General features: G+C 42.8%; 1 protein-coding gene across 1 annotated transcript in view; it reads left to right on the forward strand.

The window, feature by feature from the left end:
- The window catches only part of KCNH4 (potassium voltage-gated channel subfamily H member 4), a 69,386-nt gene that overhangs the window by 47,490 nt on the left and 5,808 nt on the right, over window positions 1–16,088 (forward strand). The window contains 5 exon segments of the mRNA XM_042477408.1: window positions 1,348–1,597; window positions 4,401–4,615; window positions 11,578–11,616; window positions 14,146–14,513; window positions 15,062–15,168. Of these exon segments, the coding sequence (XP_042333342.1) occupies window positions 1,348–1,597; window positions 4,401–4,615; window positions 11,578–11,616; window positions 14,146–14,513; window positions 15,062–15,168 (979 nt within the window).

Below are 16,088 nucleotides of genomic sequence, written 5' to 3' on the forward strand. Positions count from 1 at the left end.
CCACGAATGATTTACATAACTTTTAACATGGGTGACAATGACATCAAAAAAGTCAAAGACTTTCTATACCTTGACTCAGTCACAAATCAAAATAGAGACTGCAGACAAGAAATCAGAAGATTTGGACTTGTGAAGTAACTAGATAAGAACCTCAAATGTAACAATATACAACTGAACACCAAAGTGAGGATCATCTATTTTATAGTATTTCAAATTTCTATGTATGGTTGTGAAATTTGGACAATGAAGAAAGATGACAGGAAGTGAATCAATTTATTTGAAATGTTGTGCTGTAGGAGAGTTATACAAATACCATGGACTGTTAAAATGACTAGTACATGTGTCCTAGAGCAAATCAAGTCTGAATTATCCCTAGAAGACAAAATGACCAGTTTGAGGCTATTGAACTTTGAACATACTACGATACAACATACCTCATGAGAAAATACAATAATGCTTGGTAATGTGAGAGTGTGGTGTAGCGGATTGGATATTGGACTGTGACTCTGGAGACCAGGATTCAATTCCCAGCTCAGCCATGAAACTACTGGGTGATCTTGGACCATTACATGCCCTCAGCCTCAGGAGAAGACAATGACAAACCTCCTCTGAACAATCTTGCCAAGAAAACCCCATGATTGGTTTGCCTCAGGGTCGCTATAAATTGGAGATGACTTGAAGACATAGCAACAACAATCTGGGAGGCAACTGGAAAAGAGAAAGAGCACCTTACAGTAGACTATCAAGGAAGCCACAGCTCAGAGGGTCCAGAAATCAATCACAGCTGCTGATGATAGAATGTCTTGGAGGTCTCTCATCAATAGGGTCACTATCGATGATAGAGTTGAAGCCAATTTGATGGCAAGCAACAAAACTCTGACTGCCACTTAGTTGGTCCTGCACCCCCAAACTAGTTTGCATCTCTTAGGTGCTTGGACGTACTGTTCTGGGTCACCAGGAAAATTTTGCTCTTTGAATCATGACATTTTGAAACAGGGGTTGGGGGAATTCTGGATCTTGTAGTCCAAAGAGAGTTAATTTTCCCATGCCCTGTTTACAGCACCAGATCATTGCAGGCACTCCATATCCTCTGATCCACCAAAATGCTCTGAACCACATTTCTCAGAAGCTTGTTCCTTAATGTTCAGTTCTTAGGTTCTGGAACCATTTTACATGGAGGGAAGTAAAAATAGAGCAGGTGGGCTATGGATGTGATCCTGGGTAGCTGATGAGCCCAGTGGTACAAAGCATGAAACAGTGGCTCAATTGTAGGTTGAAAACTAGTGGTGGATTCAAACTGCACCCAATCCCCACACAAAATGCCTTTCTCCCTCCATTTCTTTGTAGCTCCTGCGTGACTTTCCAGACGAACTACGAGCTGACATCGCCATGCACCTAAACAAGGATATTTTGCAGTTGCCACTGTTTGAGAGCGCCAGCCGGGGCTGCCTGCGCGCCTTATCCTTGCACATCAAGACCTCTTTCTGTGCCCCTGGAGAATACTTGCTCCGGCAGGGGGACGCCTTGCAAGCGCATTACTTTGTCTGCTCAGGCTCCCTCGAAGTTCTCAAGGACAACATAGTGCTGGCCATTTTGGGTAAGTGTTCCAAGACAAAGCCCCACAATGTCACAATGAAATATGTATTTCTTTAGGGACTGGGTGGTAATGGTTTCCATACTTGGCCTGTGGGTTCATTCATATAGCAATCCTGGGAAAGTTCCCTTTTTGACTATAGGCCACAGAATCCTCTGAAAAAAATGGTCTTTAAAAGTAACTATTCCAGCTGCTGGAATGTGAAGCCAGCAGTAACTACATCTACTTCGGGTAGAAACCCTTGCTGCTTGGGGGATTCTGGGAGCTCTAGTCCTAAAAAACCTGAAGGAACTTTCTCAAATTCTGCTACATATATAGCACAATATATGCCGTACGCAATATATGTATATTGCAAATAATATAAAGTAATCCTGACCTGCGCTGGCAAAGATATTCCAGGGGAAGTCCAGAGTATTCTGGTCACACAGCTGCCCCGACTTGCCCCCATTACCGTGTCCCCCATTTCCACATTGCAACGGCTGTCTGCAGGGGTATCCTGTTTGCCACCCAGCATGCCCACTGCCGCCACAGGCCGCTTGCTTCTGAGAGGACTGTCACTGAGCACCTTGTTCTGACCTCAGAATGGTCAATCCACAGTGATGGTGAATGCATTGGGTAGCACCTATGTAGACAGCCACTGCAGTGCTCAAACAGAGGGCTCCAGATCTTCCCTGGAAGATCCAGATCAACAGGGAAGTTATTTTAATCCATGTTAAAATGTTATGCCCCAGTTCTGATTCAGGATATGTAGGATGTCTTCCAGATTGTCCACACCAGAACTGGGCTTTGGGCCATGCATCGTCCAAACAGAACAACGCCAGAATAGGAGGAGAGAAATGGGCCTTTTGGCCTGTGTCTCTGACATCAGGAGATGCAAACTAATGTACAGCAAGTGGAATTTTCTGGTCTGATGATATTCAAAGCAGAAAGAAATTTCCCCTTTTTCCTGTTATTATATTACCAGCCAATTGCAGAGTTCATGTTACATGCCTCTGTTCTCTTGGTTACCTAAAGAAAGCTCTGAGGCATGATCTGAAACTTAGACTGGATGCTCAGCTGATCCCATCCTCAGTTCATGAGAGCTTCAGTTCAGCCCCTTTCCAAAATCCCCACAGAGGAGGCAAAGGGGGCATGAAAGTAGCTAATGTCTAAGCCAACAGCTGGAGGATCACATACCCTGCAGGCTAACTAGACGTTCTCCTTCTCCAAAATATGTCCTACATTTCAACCTTCTGTCCAGGAGGAATTCCAAAACATCCCCTCCATTTTTGGCATGACTATGAAGCCTGAATTTCTGTTTATTTTGCTGTTTTTAGCTTTTGTTTCAGAATGTCCTACATTTTTTGAAGGTCCTTCATTTTGTGGTGCCTAATCCTCCTTTGCGGTTATGACATTTACTCACCCTGAATACCCTTCAACTATCCTGATTTGGCAGTGCAGTCCCAATTAATCCTCTGTGGTCCCACTTTTTCAGTTGCTTTTAAAATATCCAAGTTTCTTTTGCTTTTTCCTGGCTCATTTTAATTGCTGCAAGATTAGTTCAAAGTGCAAAAGTACTTTACTGTACTCAATTAACACACAGGAGGGGGCTCAATCTTGCCCTTCCCTGTAGACTCAAGCAAAAACAAACTACTGCAGCCACTCCTACCTGGTATGTACTTCCTCATTCATAACTTTTTTCATCTTGACCACCCCCTGACGCTGCACGTTTCTTCCTGTTTTCATCTGTGAAATGCTGAGGATTATGGTATCAAAAAACATTGGCTCAGTCTCCTTCACTGCTCCCTTGTCTTTCCCACTTGAGAATGGGCAAGAGTGGAGCAATAATGGCTCCTGGATAAGGCATCAGGTTGAGAACAGGGTGACTAGATGTCCTCCTTTTCCAGGGCATGTCCTACATTTCAACCTTCTGTCCAGGAGGAATTTCAGAATGCCCTCCATTTTGAGAATGACTAAGAATCGCGAATTTACATTTAGATTTGTTTTCAGCTTTTGTTTTTAATGTCCTACACTTTTCTTTGATCCCCTAGATTTTGTAGTGCCTTTTCTTCCTTTGTGGTTAGGGCATCTGGTCACCCTTTTTGAGAAAGATTCTTTAAACTGGGTCCCTTGGGGGAGAAAGGTGGGGGCATAAACTAAGTAAGTTAAATAAATAAACTAGCAATGTTGTCTGCTTTGTTCCTTGTTCTCCTTCCTTGCTCTGTGCCCAGAAGAAGTCTTTTTTGAAACAGAAACAACTTTCTGTTGTTAAAAAGTCCTCTCCTGGGCCTAAAAGGGCCCAGAAGCCCATAAAACATGGTAAAAATGTTCCCCGTGTTCCCTAGAGTATTTTGGGGGCATTCAGTGCAAAACCATTTTTGGGGTGTTTTTGCAAGTGCAGATGTAGTGGGAGATGTTGTCCTCCAAGGACTTCTGGGGTAAAGTCTAATGCAATCCCCTGCCCTTCCACAGTTTTCCATACCCACCTTAGTAGTAGTAGATGATCTGCATGGAACTATGTGAGTTTTAGTCTTAACATACCAGCTGTGGCTCCATCCACTTTTGGCAGTCATCCCATCCAGTTCTATCACATGCTCCTAATATGCCAACCTGGATTAGCTCAACCCTTTGGATGAACAACTTTTCTACCCCCCACACAAACTGCTATATGGATCTGTCCCTGGGCTTTCCACTTCACCAAATGCATCTGAGGAAATAGGCTCAAGTCTATGAAAGCTCATGCTAGCAACATCGATCTCAAAGGTGCTGCAAGATCCCTTTGCATTCGGATTTTTCAGACTAACATGGCTATTTCTTTGAATTATAGGCAAAGGGGATCTCATTGGTGCTGACTTGCCCAGCAAAGAACAAGTCATCAAGACCAACGCGGATGTCAAGGCCCTCACTTATTGTGACCTCCAATACATCAGTCTGCGTGGGCTCTTCGAGGTGCTGGAACTATACCCTGAATATTCAGCCAAGTTCATGGCGGATATTCATCAGGACCTCACCTTCAACCTACGCGAAGGCAGTGAGATTGAGGTAGGTGGATGAAGCATGCTGCTGGTGATACAGATGTCTGCCTACCCCTTCCCCTTTGCTTTCCTATATGTCTAGTCATTTGTTCCCACAAGGCTAGTTCTACCCAAGGCAGGCCCCTTGATTTCTCCAGCAATCTTTCACATCCTCTGCTAAGCTTACAACCACCAGTCCCAAGCCATCAAAATTAATTTTCCCTGTACTGTGTGGCTACATCAGCATCCTTTCATCACTGCTTCTTATAACCCTCCCTGAGCTGAGAAAGAGAGTGCTGCCTGCTCCTCTCCCTGCAACCCATTCCTCACTTGCAAGGAAGGTAAATGCAGCCTGCAGATGGAGACAGACAACTGTCTTGAGGAAGTACAACAGAGACCTCTCTTCTCCTCATGTTTGCCTGTTCATTCCTTCTTCTCCCAGTGTCATTGCTAATGAAACACATCTTCCAGGTTTTTAAAGCACCCCAAAAAAGGATGTACATTACATACCAACTTTCCCTCTACCTAAACATATTTTTGTTAAGTGAGCTTTTTTCAGAGATAACAAGAAAGCTAGAAAAATTGGGGGTGAATTGCTCAGAAAATCTTCTATTTACAAAGGTTCAGGCAGAAAAATGACTAATTAGGCAGGTTACTCCAGAACCAGAAAAAGATGAAAACACCAGTTAATCGAGCCCTTTTTTGTGGGCCACTGTCATGATTGGGTTCATAGGTTGGAAACCTTACATATTTGGAAAACAGTTCCCAGAATGGCCATGCTGGCTAGAGGATTCTGGGAGCTGAAATCTAATAGTAATGTTTCTAAATGTTGGCCCAGGATGGCTGGCCAATCAGTATGGTAAAGCAACTTGCCTCAGGTGGCCTTATAACACATGAGGTACATTAGGCGGGAATTAATGTTGGAAAGATGTCGCAAAGCACTGTTGCCACTCAAGATGGGGAGGGGATGGATGCTTGGACTGTGCTTCAGTCAGTCACTGAAAATTTTGGCCAGTCAGCTGACTTTGGCTCTGTGGGTCATTGGTTTTGTAGCTCTAATTTGTGGGATGAATTATCTTTAGCAGGGCTGTACACATTGGCAACATAAGGGAGATGCAGGGAGTGCGGACAGCATTGGGTGACATTTCAGAGGAGGGGTGACACCCAGTTGGTCCTTCCTCCTGTAGTGGGTTGGTGGTGCAAGGCCCACTATTTCTCTGCTGTTGCAGCGCTCGAGGGACCCAAGGTGGCAGAGAAAGGGGGACAAGCGCATGCTCCTCCCTCCTTACCTGCTGCCCTGGAGTGCATACACCCCCTCACCTTTTCCTGATGCCTTGGCTTGCCTGAGATGACTAAGGCACTGGGGATGAAGTGGCACACCTTTGTCATCTTCCCCGGTACCTTGGTTGGCTTTACCCAGCTATTACACACACACACACACACACACACACACACACACACACACACACACACCTCACAGCCCTGGGTAGGCATTTGAGCAGCTGGCAGCACCCACCCATCCACCCCAGCAGCGCCAGGTGTCTGCACTGGGTGACACCAACTCTAGGGATGCCACTGGCTGTACATATTCCATAATTCCCTATAAGCATCTTAAACATTAGAATTCAGTATGCAAGCTTTCTTTTTTAAAGTCACATTTCAGCCCATTAAAGTTACAAGGAGAGGCTTGAAAATATGCACATAATTTGGTATTTCAGAAGTGATGCATGGGGAGAGCAGGATTTTCTTATGATCTGGGGATGAGGCATCAGAAGCCCAAACAGCTCTTTGTTCTACAGTTAAGAGAAGACTAATCCATTCTGCAAAGTGATGAAGGCAAATATATGTAAATATATACAGAGCCTAAAGTGCAGGTCCCTGGAATCAGTCTGAAGCCATTTCAGACTTCACATTGCAGCATCTCCTGTAAATCATATTTTAACTATTATATACCGAGATCTGACAAGCTTTGCTGAGCTGCAATGTCCCAACTAATTGTGTACAGCCAGAATGAGGGAGTGTTACTTTTTTGGACCACAACTTCCCAAATTCTGCAGTCAACTTAGCTGGTGTTCATGTTAGCTGAAGTATTTTGGGAATTGTAGTCCAAAAAAGTAACATTTTCCAATTTTGTATATAGTTAATAGTTATCATGACTACTAATAGTCTAGATTATCCGCTATGCAATGTTTATGCCCAAGCGAAGCCTTTGTTAAAAACAGTAAGTACACAGGAAGCGGCTTCTCACTACTTACTTTTGCGAAAAAGGCCTACTCTGGCCTCCCACCCCTTGAAGGGATTTGCAGGCATTTTGAGGGAATGTATTTATTTGTTTGTGGGAGGATGCAGTGAGGAGGTACAGCCCTCCAAGCCCTCCCAGGGTGAATTAATATAGCCCCATAGATAGCCACCCACTGGAACAATGGGAATTACACCAAGTATCCAACAGGAAAAGAAGTGCACAAGCCTGATGGATTTTCCCAATTATTTATTAGTTAACTCTTATATCCCACCTTTCTTCCAATGAGCTCAAGGTGGCATAGGAGTTTATCACACAGGATGGATCCCATGCAGATACTGAATTTAAACTAGAAAAAAACCTGCAAAAGAAAATGATGTTGGGGGTTAACCCAAACAAAAAGTGGGAAAAAACCTACAAAAGCAGGTAGATTTTCAGACAATGTTTGTGTGAAGGTGAAATAATGTGACATTAACCCAAACGGAAAGTCACCAAAACCTACTCCTTTTTACTTTCAAGAACTTCCAAAAGTAAAAAGGAGTGGGTTTTGGCAACTTTCCATTTGGGTTAATGTCATGTTATTTTGTCTTTGCACAAACACGGGATTTTTCTAGTTTAAATCCCGTTTCTACATGGGATCAGACTTTTAAATCCCGTTTCTGCATGGGATTACAGCAATTTGCCTCCATGTAAAATCCATACATTGCTCTCTTCCTCCTCACTTTATCCTCACAGTAATAGGAATCCTGTGAGGCAGTAGCAAGAGATCTTATCACCCAGTGATCTAATTTCAGGACAAAAAGCCACAAGCCCCAATTCCCAGCCAGCATTCAGTGATTGTATAATTGGGTTTACATCTAGCATGTTCACAGGAGGGGAAAAAAGAGGATATGAAATGTGATCTAATAGGCCTGGATCTTTAAAAACTACAAACAAAATAAGCCAAATGCACAGTATCTTTTGTCTGTTTGGTTATTTAACTGCTCCACCCAGCAAATGATCAGCATGTGGGAAATGGTTTCTATAGAGTAGCTCAACCACATGAATCAGGCAATGTTATTTAGTTTAAATGTTTGCATCAAGCCTTCAAGGCAACTTACTGTGAAAGAACATACAGTTAAATACAAGTGAAAAAAGAAAAAGAAGGCAGTAATGACAAAGAAGATTCTTTGCTCCACCTGGTCACACACAAAAGGGGGGAAGGCTCCTAGACATGTAACCATTGTGTAGAGGAGGGGATTTCAGCAGGAGCAGAACTTCTTCTATACAACTGTTAAAGTTTTTGGAACCCTATATTTTTTTGCACATGGCCACCACTGTGTAGCGGTTCTTCTGTGTCCAGATTAGTAAAATACCATTCACTCTCTCTCTGATACACACACACGCACATGAATGCACATTTCTGGTTGTGGGATGTTTTGTGGTGACAGGGTTGGCTAATATTGGACAGAGTGGGGAAACTACCCCAGGCAGCAGATGCTGGAGGCAGTAGTGGCAACCTCCCAGCTGTTCCTCCTGAGTCTTCTAGCCTTTCCCAGACAAAGGATCTAGAGTATCATCAAACTCATTTCCTCCCTGTCCCATTTCTCCTTCACCCCATGTCTTCCTCCATCTACAATTTTTCCCTTGGCCACAGCTTGCCCAAACTCCTGCTGATTGTGATGGTGGTTTTTGTCCACTAGGACCAAGACCGTGAACAGCCAGTAACCCGTAAGCTCTCCAACAGCCGTCGGATGGTAACATGCTTTGGGCGCTACCGGCCAGGGCTACATTCGAGCCAGTGACCTAGAGGTGAAAGGTCTTGTGTCCTAACCCAATCCTACTTCCCCCACCCCACCGCCTCCCTCAACATGTCTTGCTGCTCCCACCTGGCATCACAACAATCCGCTCAGTGTCAAAAGCAATCCTGAACTTTCTTCTTCCCCTTCCCTTCCTGACACTTTGTTGTAGCACATGGAAAATTGTCTGTCCCTAGGTTTGTCTACTGTGATAGTGGGGTGCATTTCAGCTGCCCCCAAGAACTTGAAAAAGTAACCTTTTGGACTAAAATTCCCAGCATCCACCCACAAACATGGTCACTGACTATACTGACTGGAGATTTTGATAACTGTTGTCCAAAAGGTACTTTCCCCAGTTCTCTCCTGAACAGATAAGAAGGCTGTATATTGTGTCTGTGCATGGATTATTTTACAATTAAAAATCCTGTAAATAAATGTAGAAGTTTTCGGAAAAGGCCCTGCTCCAGCAAAGGTGAGAGTATGTATGGACAGAACCTGTCAGTCTGCAAAGAATAAGAGTGTGCCTGCATTTTAAAAGGCCTGTCAGACATTCATCCCAGGTAGGAAGAATGTACCAGGGGATGAAGGGGCTGGCATTGTGGCACTACAAACCTACCTTCCTTTGATCAAGATGTACATTGCATTTTTTTGTTTTTCTAAGCAAGAACAAACAAATAATTTTCACTCCTCCATTCTGGACAACAATATGAGAGGTTTGGATTTCGTTTTTGTTTTTTTACTAGTTTTGTCCTTTCATGCCTTCTTTGTGGAAAAAATTAATTTGTGCAAACCCCTCTTGTTTTTCTATAATAACAGTTATGTGCAGAAAACCAAGATCTTTGTATACATTTCTCACCAAAAAAGGGTTCTTTCTTGTCAAGGATGAGAAAACTTGGCAGTGATCTTTACATAACTATTTCAGGAGCGTTAAGGATCTCTACATAACATTACAATGGACACAGTGAACAAAGTAAAAGGAGCAGTGGAGTGTAATATCACAATGCTGCTTCCCTACCCCATGTGTGTTTGTTTTAACTCAAGTTAGGAAGCTTTTTCTATCAAGGGGCATCTTCCTTTTGAGACATTATATCAAAAGTCACATGCTGGTAATGGCACAGGTTAGAGCTATAAGTAGGTGGACCCAAAGATGTGTGTGTGTGCATGTGTGCATATGCCCTCAAGTTGCCTGTCGTCACCCCAAGAATTTCCTATGGGAAGGAATATTCAGAGGTGGTGTTGATAGTTCTTTCCTCTGAAATATAGCCTATAGCATCCACTATTTCTTGGCAGTCTCCCATCCAAGTCTCTCATCCAAGTATCAACTGGGCTGATCTCATTTAGCTTTCAAGATCAGATGGAATCTGACGCCTTTGTGGTATCTTAAACTAGCCTAGAGTAGGCATAATTGAAGTTTGCGACCTGAGCTAAAACCTGCATGAAACAAGGCTGAGATACTCATGTAGCACTTGTGTGAAGATTCCCTCACACTTTTATTGTACTTAATTAAGAGAACTTCATTTAAATTGTTTATTAAGGCACTTAATCTTTCCAGATAAGCCTGGAAACTGTAGTTCTGCAAGATATGTCGTTTAACGGAATTGTCAGGTTTTTTCTCAAACTAAAATTTCTTCTTCTGAAGAAGGAGAAGAGTGGAAGAGGAAATCAGAGGTAGGCGAGTGGATCAGTGAGAGCAGCACTAGTTAACAGAACAAATAGCAGGAATCCAGGAAATGGATCTGACGCACTGGCAGTATCTATGTGCATTTCTTGTTTTTGGATGAGCTACTCTCTAGCCTTTTGCACTCCTTCCAAAACTTGCCTCTAGCAGCGGTTAAACATCAGGAGTGGCCACCGCTTACTGGTGAGGATGGGAGGGATGCTGGAGGAAATTCAGATGAAGAAAATGTAGCTGCTCTGGGCTCCAAAGGAAAAAAAAAGAAGGATGCAAACCATCTAGGAGAACACCCTCGTTTCTTCCCCCTTCTGAGCTGAAGCCAGGTGCTTCTTCATCATCTGAATTTGCCTCCCCCATTCCCCATTGGGGCTTCTGAGGTATTACAGCTACTGGGATGGAGGGAGGACATAGAACTTCTGGATGTAATCTCTTAGCTATTGTCTGTCAAAGCTGGGAAGGAACGAATCAAGCAGGTCCAGCTCTATTATTAGGCACCCTGAGACAATAGCCTCAGGTAAAAAGTGTGAAAACCCAGCTTTGTGTTTCAGGCAACATTTCCAGCTCTCCCCACCTCCACTTATTTGCTGTCCTGAGGTATGATGGAAGATGTTCTTCCATCACCAGTACTGAGGCAAAATCCAACTGTTGGTCCACCCAACTTCTGGACATTAAATAATGCCTCCCACTATCTTGTCCAGTTCATCAGACAGCAAAATATCTTGGGCCTGCCATGGGATCAAGCAAGGATCAATAGGCCAAGATTTGTTCAGGCTCCAAACCTCGGGCAACAAGTTTATATGACCTAATGAAAACCCTGTTGGTCCATTGTTTCACCTGACCTCTACTGAAATGATAGCTACAATATCATTATGAGTGCCAAAGTGTTGCAGAAGTAAGCAGAGAGACATCAAGAAAGTATGCCAGAAACTCACTCCCCTAACAGATTGTGTTTGTAGTGCAAGAAATACATTCCATAGGTCCTGTTTCTAAAGCCCTCTTTTCAATAATCCTGCTACTTTACAGCAGTTCCTGGAGATTTGCAATCTATCTAATTTCTGCTGGCAGGGGGGGAAGGAAACCTTTATGTTTCACAGTTCAGGACATGATGGTTTTTCAGATGGTATTCTGGCAGAATGGACAGTAAATGTTTCATGATGTCAGAACTGTAGAAAAACCCTATGTGTGTCAATCTTCTCTTAAACTTCTAACAAAGTTGTCAGCCTAACAACCAAAGACAGTGTTTGGGTAGTGGAAAGTGAAAGAACTTATCCTTTATGTGTTGTTGTTTTCCTTTTCAGGGACTTCTCCGATTCTCCAGGTCCCCACGTTTATCCCAGGTAGCTTGAATTTTCCTCTGGGGGAGCAGAGGGCAAGGATGGGGAAAGAATTCATGATCACAGGACAAACTGATTGTGGGAGGAGGGGATTTCCAAGCATAATATCCTGATTTGAATTATATTCTCCTAAATATTTCACTCACACACTTATCATTCTCAGTTACTGTAATATTACTGATTTAGGGCAGAGTAAGTATGATTATTGGAATGTAGTGTGGGGTCCAAAGAGGAGATGTTCATTCATATGTACATCTACTCTCTTTGGCTTTAGGTAACATCTTTCTTTCTGTCATTGTTCCCCAACAACCACAGTTAAAATTGAACTTGTCACTTTATCTCTATACCCACAAAGTTTTGCATTTCAGTCGACATTCTTACACACAGCGTGCTTATATAAGTTTAATCCCTAGACTCTCCACTCCACTCCATGCATCTGAGGAAGTAAGCTCAAGTCTATGAAACCTCATGCTACCAGCTTCTTTCTTTCAGTTAGTCTCAAAGGTGCTCCAAGATCCCTTTGCTTCTTGATTTTCCAGATTAACAAGGCTATGTCTTTGAATTCTAACACCATAAATTTGGCAGGTTGATATTTGCCATCCTGACCTTTAAATTTAAACCAGTCTCAGTTTTTATCTAGAAATATTTAATATTCAGGGGCATTATTTAAGTGGGATAATTAAATGCTTTATAGTCAAATGGGTTTCAGTATGGGGAGAATTAAGTATGTGTTTAAAGCTGTAAGCGTATGTCCACTTAGTATGGGTGAGTCCCATTGACCTCAGTGGAGTTCATTCCTGAGCAAGCATATATAGGATTGCACTATAACCTTCCTATTTAATGACACACAATAGTGCATAACTTTGAGGAATATTTTTAGAAAGACCTATAGCATGGGCCATCCAAAGTCAACATTTGAAAGTCAAATCTGACAGAGGTTTGAAACTAAAATCCTCAATTTTAATTTTGACCTATTGGAAATTTGTGTGAAATTTCAGGCCCCATTCCCACTAGCCCATTTGCTCTGGATAGAACTGGGTAGATCCGGTTGCCCCCATACCAAATCACCCCAGTTACAAGTGCCCACTACTCTTTACCTTGATTGGGGCAACCCTAAAACCACCCCATCCTGGGGTTTTCTTGGCAAGATTGGTTCTGGGGCGATTTGCCATTGCCTTTCCCCTGAGGCTGAGAGAGTGTGACTCCCCCAAAATCATGGGTTTCCACAGCCTTCCCTCTGAATGCCAGCCTCTAGCTTCCCCTTCACTTCCAGCCCAGCATTTCCTCCTCTTTGGAACCCCTTCCCTTCCCTTTCAGCCCAAAGCATTCGCATAATATGTCATAATAATAATAATAATAATAATAATAATAATAATAATAAAATGTCGCTTGCAGGGGAGGCCACCTGAATGCCATCTCTGCATCTGCTTTCCCTTCAATTGCCACCCCAGAATGCCACCTCTCCTTACATACACACATATAGCACAAGCATTCACACATTCTATCAATATGTAGCAACCTGTAGAACAAGCATTCGCATAATCTGTCATAATAATAATAATAATAATAATAATAATAATAATAATAATAATAACCTCAGAATGCCATCTTTGCATCCTCTTTCTTTGCTTTCCCTCAGATTGCCACCCCAGAATGCCATTACATACACGTATGTAGCAAAAGCATTCACACATTGTATCAGTTTGCCAAATTTTAAAGGAACACAAGCATTCACATATTCTGTCACATACACAACCTGTAGAACAAGCATTAGCATAATTTGTCAAAAATAAAATTACAAAAAAAAGAGAGAGAGAGAGAGAGAGAGAGAGAGAAAGCTGCCTGCGAGAGGGAGGCATGTTCCACCCTCTGCCCTCCCTCTGACCTAAATCCCTCCCCTGAACTTGATCCGATCATCACCGGGGCCAAGTTCACATTTTCTGGCAGCGGGGAAAAAACTGGGTTTTCCTAAAAGAAACGGGAAATATCCACTTTTGGAAAAAACTCTCTAAGGGGGATTTGTCCTGGTTCGGGTGTGTAAAACCCTAATTCTGATGTATTTAAACCAGTGCCAATGGGAAGTTCCGACTTTTAATCCGGGTTACAATTCGGTACAAAAGGTAGTCTGAATGGCCCCACAGATTTTGTCTTGGCCCCTGACTACTCCATCTGAACTCTAATATTCTAAGTGTTATAATGGACAGTTTATTCCATGTGCTTCTCTTAGTTCTAAGGATATTCAGCCATGACTATATGAAAATACCCTGCTTGCATGACTGTCTTTGTGTAGAATGGGAAGAATAATGGTTAACCTTGCAAATAACCTTGTATTTAGGCTAACCATGTTGTCACAGACAAGACTTAAACTGGTTTCAAGTGCACATATGAAATGGTTTGTAATGGTTCTTTGCATGATTAATACATACCCTCAACATTGATGGTGCCACAAAATCACATGTATAGCATGAAGGGTTTAAGAAAAGGTTCCCCTTCACCCCTGAACTATTGACATCCTTCTTTCCTTATGGCCAGCCTCATTCTGAAAGTGGTGCTGCCCCTGAGAAGCCCCTGCCCTCCATCCAGGAATACACTGAGGACACTGAGGACCTCTTCCAACCCTCACCTGCCACCATCACCCGACGCAAACTCCTCTTGCCCAACCTCAACAGTCCCGTGAGGAAGGGCTCCTTCAGCAGCCTCCTAGGAGATGACCTGCGGCAGTTCTCAGCCCTGCGGCGAAATTGTCGGTCTCCAGCTCGCTGCAACCGAGGCCATAGTCCTTCTTCACGGTGTCGCCGGGAGGATCGATTCTCTGACAGCGAGATCACCAATGCGCGGACAATTGGCAAACTCCTCATTCCTTCTCTCATGAATTATGGACCCCCAGACCTCAGCCCCAGGTAAGAGCAAGGGCAGAATGGTGCAGGACTTGCAGTGTCAACAGAACATTTTTATTGGGCCTAAAAGACACATTAAGTTTAAGAATTATAAATGGCTCAACACAAATGTTTATTGTTGTAAGACTCTTCTTGAGGAGCATGGTGGTGGGGACGTTTCATGATGAGTGCCTGCACTTCCAATATACCACAGCACTGCTGGATAAGGGCTTGTCAGTTGATACAATAAATCATTTTTCTTACCAGCACTGAGAAATTAATGCATGTAGACTTGAAATGCAGGGATAAAGCAGTGCCTCTGTGTTCATAGAGCTGTTGATGATGAGGTTCAGTTCATTCATTTCCAGCTGCCTGACATCCTCGCCTTTTTTATTTGTTAAATTTCTTTCCCTCCCTTTCTTCCAATGAGCTTGTGTACCCTCCACCATGCCCTTTGAGGTAGGTTAGGGTTCTTTCATAAGTAGGTATTTGAACCTAAAAGCTATTGTTCAGCCTTGTCCTCCTACCCTTTGATTCCTTTCTAAAGCTGATTTATCTCCCACCCTCTATAGAGTTGTAGATGGAATTGAAGATGATAGCAGAGCATCAGAGACACAGACCTTTACTTTCAACATGTACCAGCCTCTCCAGAACTCAGCACAAGAGCCTCATGTGTCAGGTAACCTTGGCAAATAAGGAGAGGGGGGTCCTTCCACCTAACAGAGTTTAATAAGCCATGTAGGTATTAACTATCTATGCTCTGAAAACCTCAATTGGACATTAAGCCTAATCAGAAGCAATCAAATTAAGACGGGACATCTCTTCACTGATTTGTTTGAAGCCAAACATTATGATTAACAGAATTAGCCATGATACTAATCCATGTCTTGAAACTGTTTTGGTTTGTTCCATGACTGTTAACTGGTTGAGACAAAATAGGAAACAACAGTTAACGGATGTCTTACCAGATTGATTGGTCTCCAGCCAAGGGAGGACTCTGTAAAGTGGCTGTGTGTGTGTAGGCAAATGGTGTGCTAATATCTCAGTTTATTAAGTGATTGTCTGAATTCTCCACTTATATATGTGCGGGATTTTTTTTTAGAGGGGGTGGAAATATTATAGCTACATTCTGCTAGTCTTACCCAGTATTCTCTGCAAACTCCCATCCATCCATTCTCCATCTTTGTGCTCAAAGATGCTTATTTAATAAGTATTGAGAAATAGTGGCTGCTATTTATGAAATGCCCAATGAACTCAGTTGAAGAGCAACAGTTTGACAGTCAAATGTAGTCAAGAGTAGAGACAGAAATGTGCTTTGCCTTGGCTGATGAAACCTGAACAATGATAAAGCTGCATGCTTTGAAAGACCATGCTTCTCTGTAGATCATTTTGTCCACACAAAAAAGTTAAGTCTCTAGTGTTTTCTTTCCACCTGGAACCTGATTCTGTAAAAGGTCATCCTTTGAATTTCCTACCAGAAAGAAACAGTAGTGTGAAACAGTAGGAATGGATCAGCCCTGTGAGCTTCACACAGTACTTTTCCACCCAAGCCTTTGATTGTTAAGGAGGAATTTGAATGAAAAAATGTGTGCAGATGGA

The sequence above is a fragment of the Sceloporus undulatus genome, chromosome 6, assembly GCF_019175285.1.
Source record: "Sceloporus undulatus isolate JIND9_A2432 ecotype Alabama chromosome 6, SceUnd_v1.1, whole genome shotgun sequence".
In the NCBI taxonomy this organism is placed as follows: Eukaryota; Metazoa; Chordata; class Lepidosauria; order Squamata; family Phrynosomatidae; genus Sceloporus; species Sceloporus undulatus.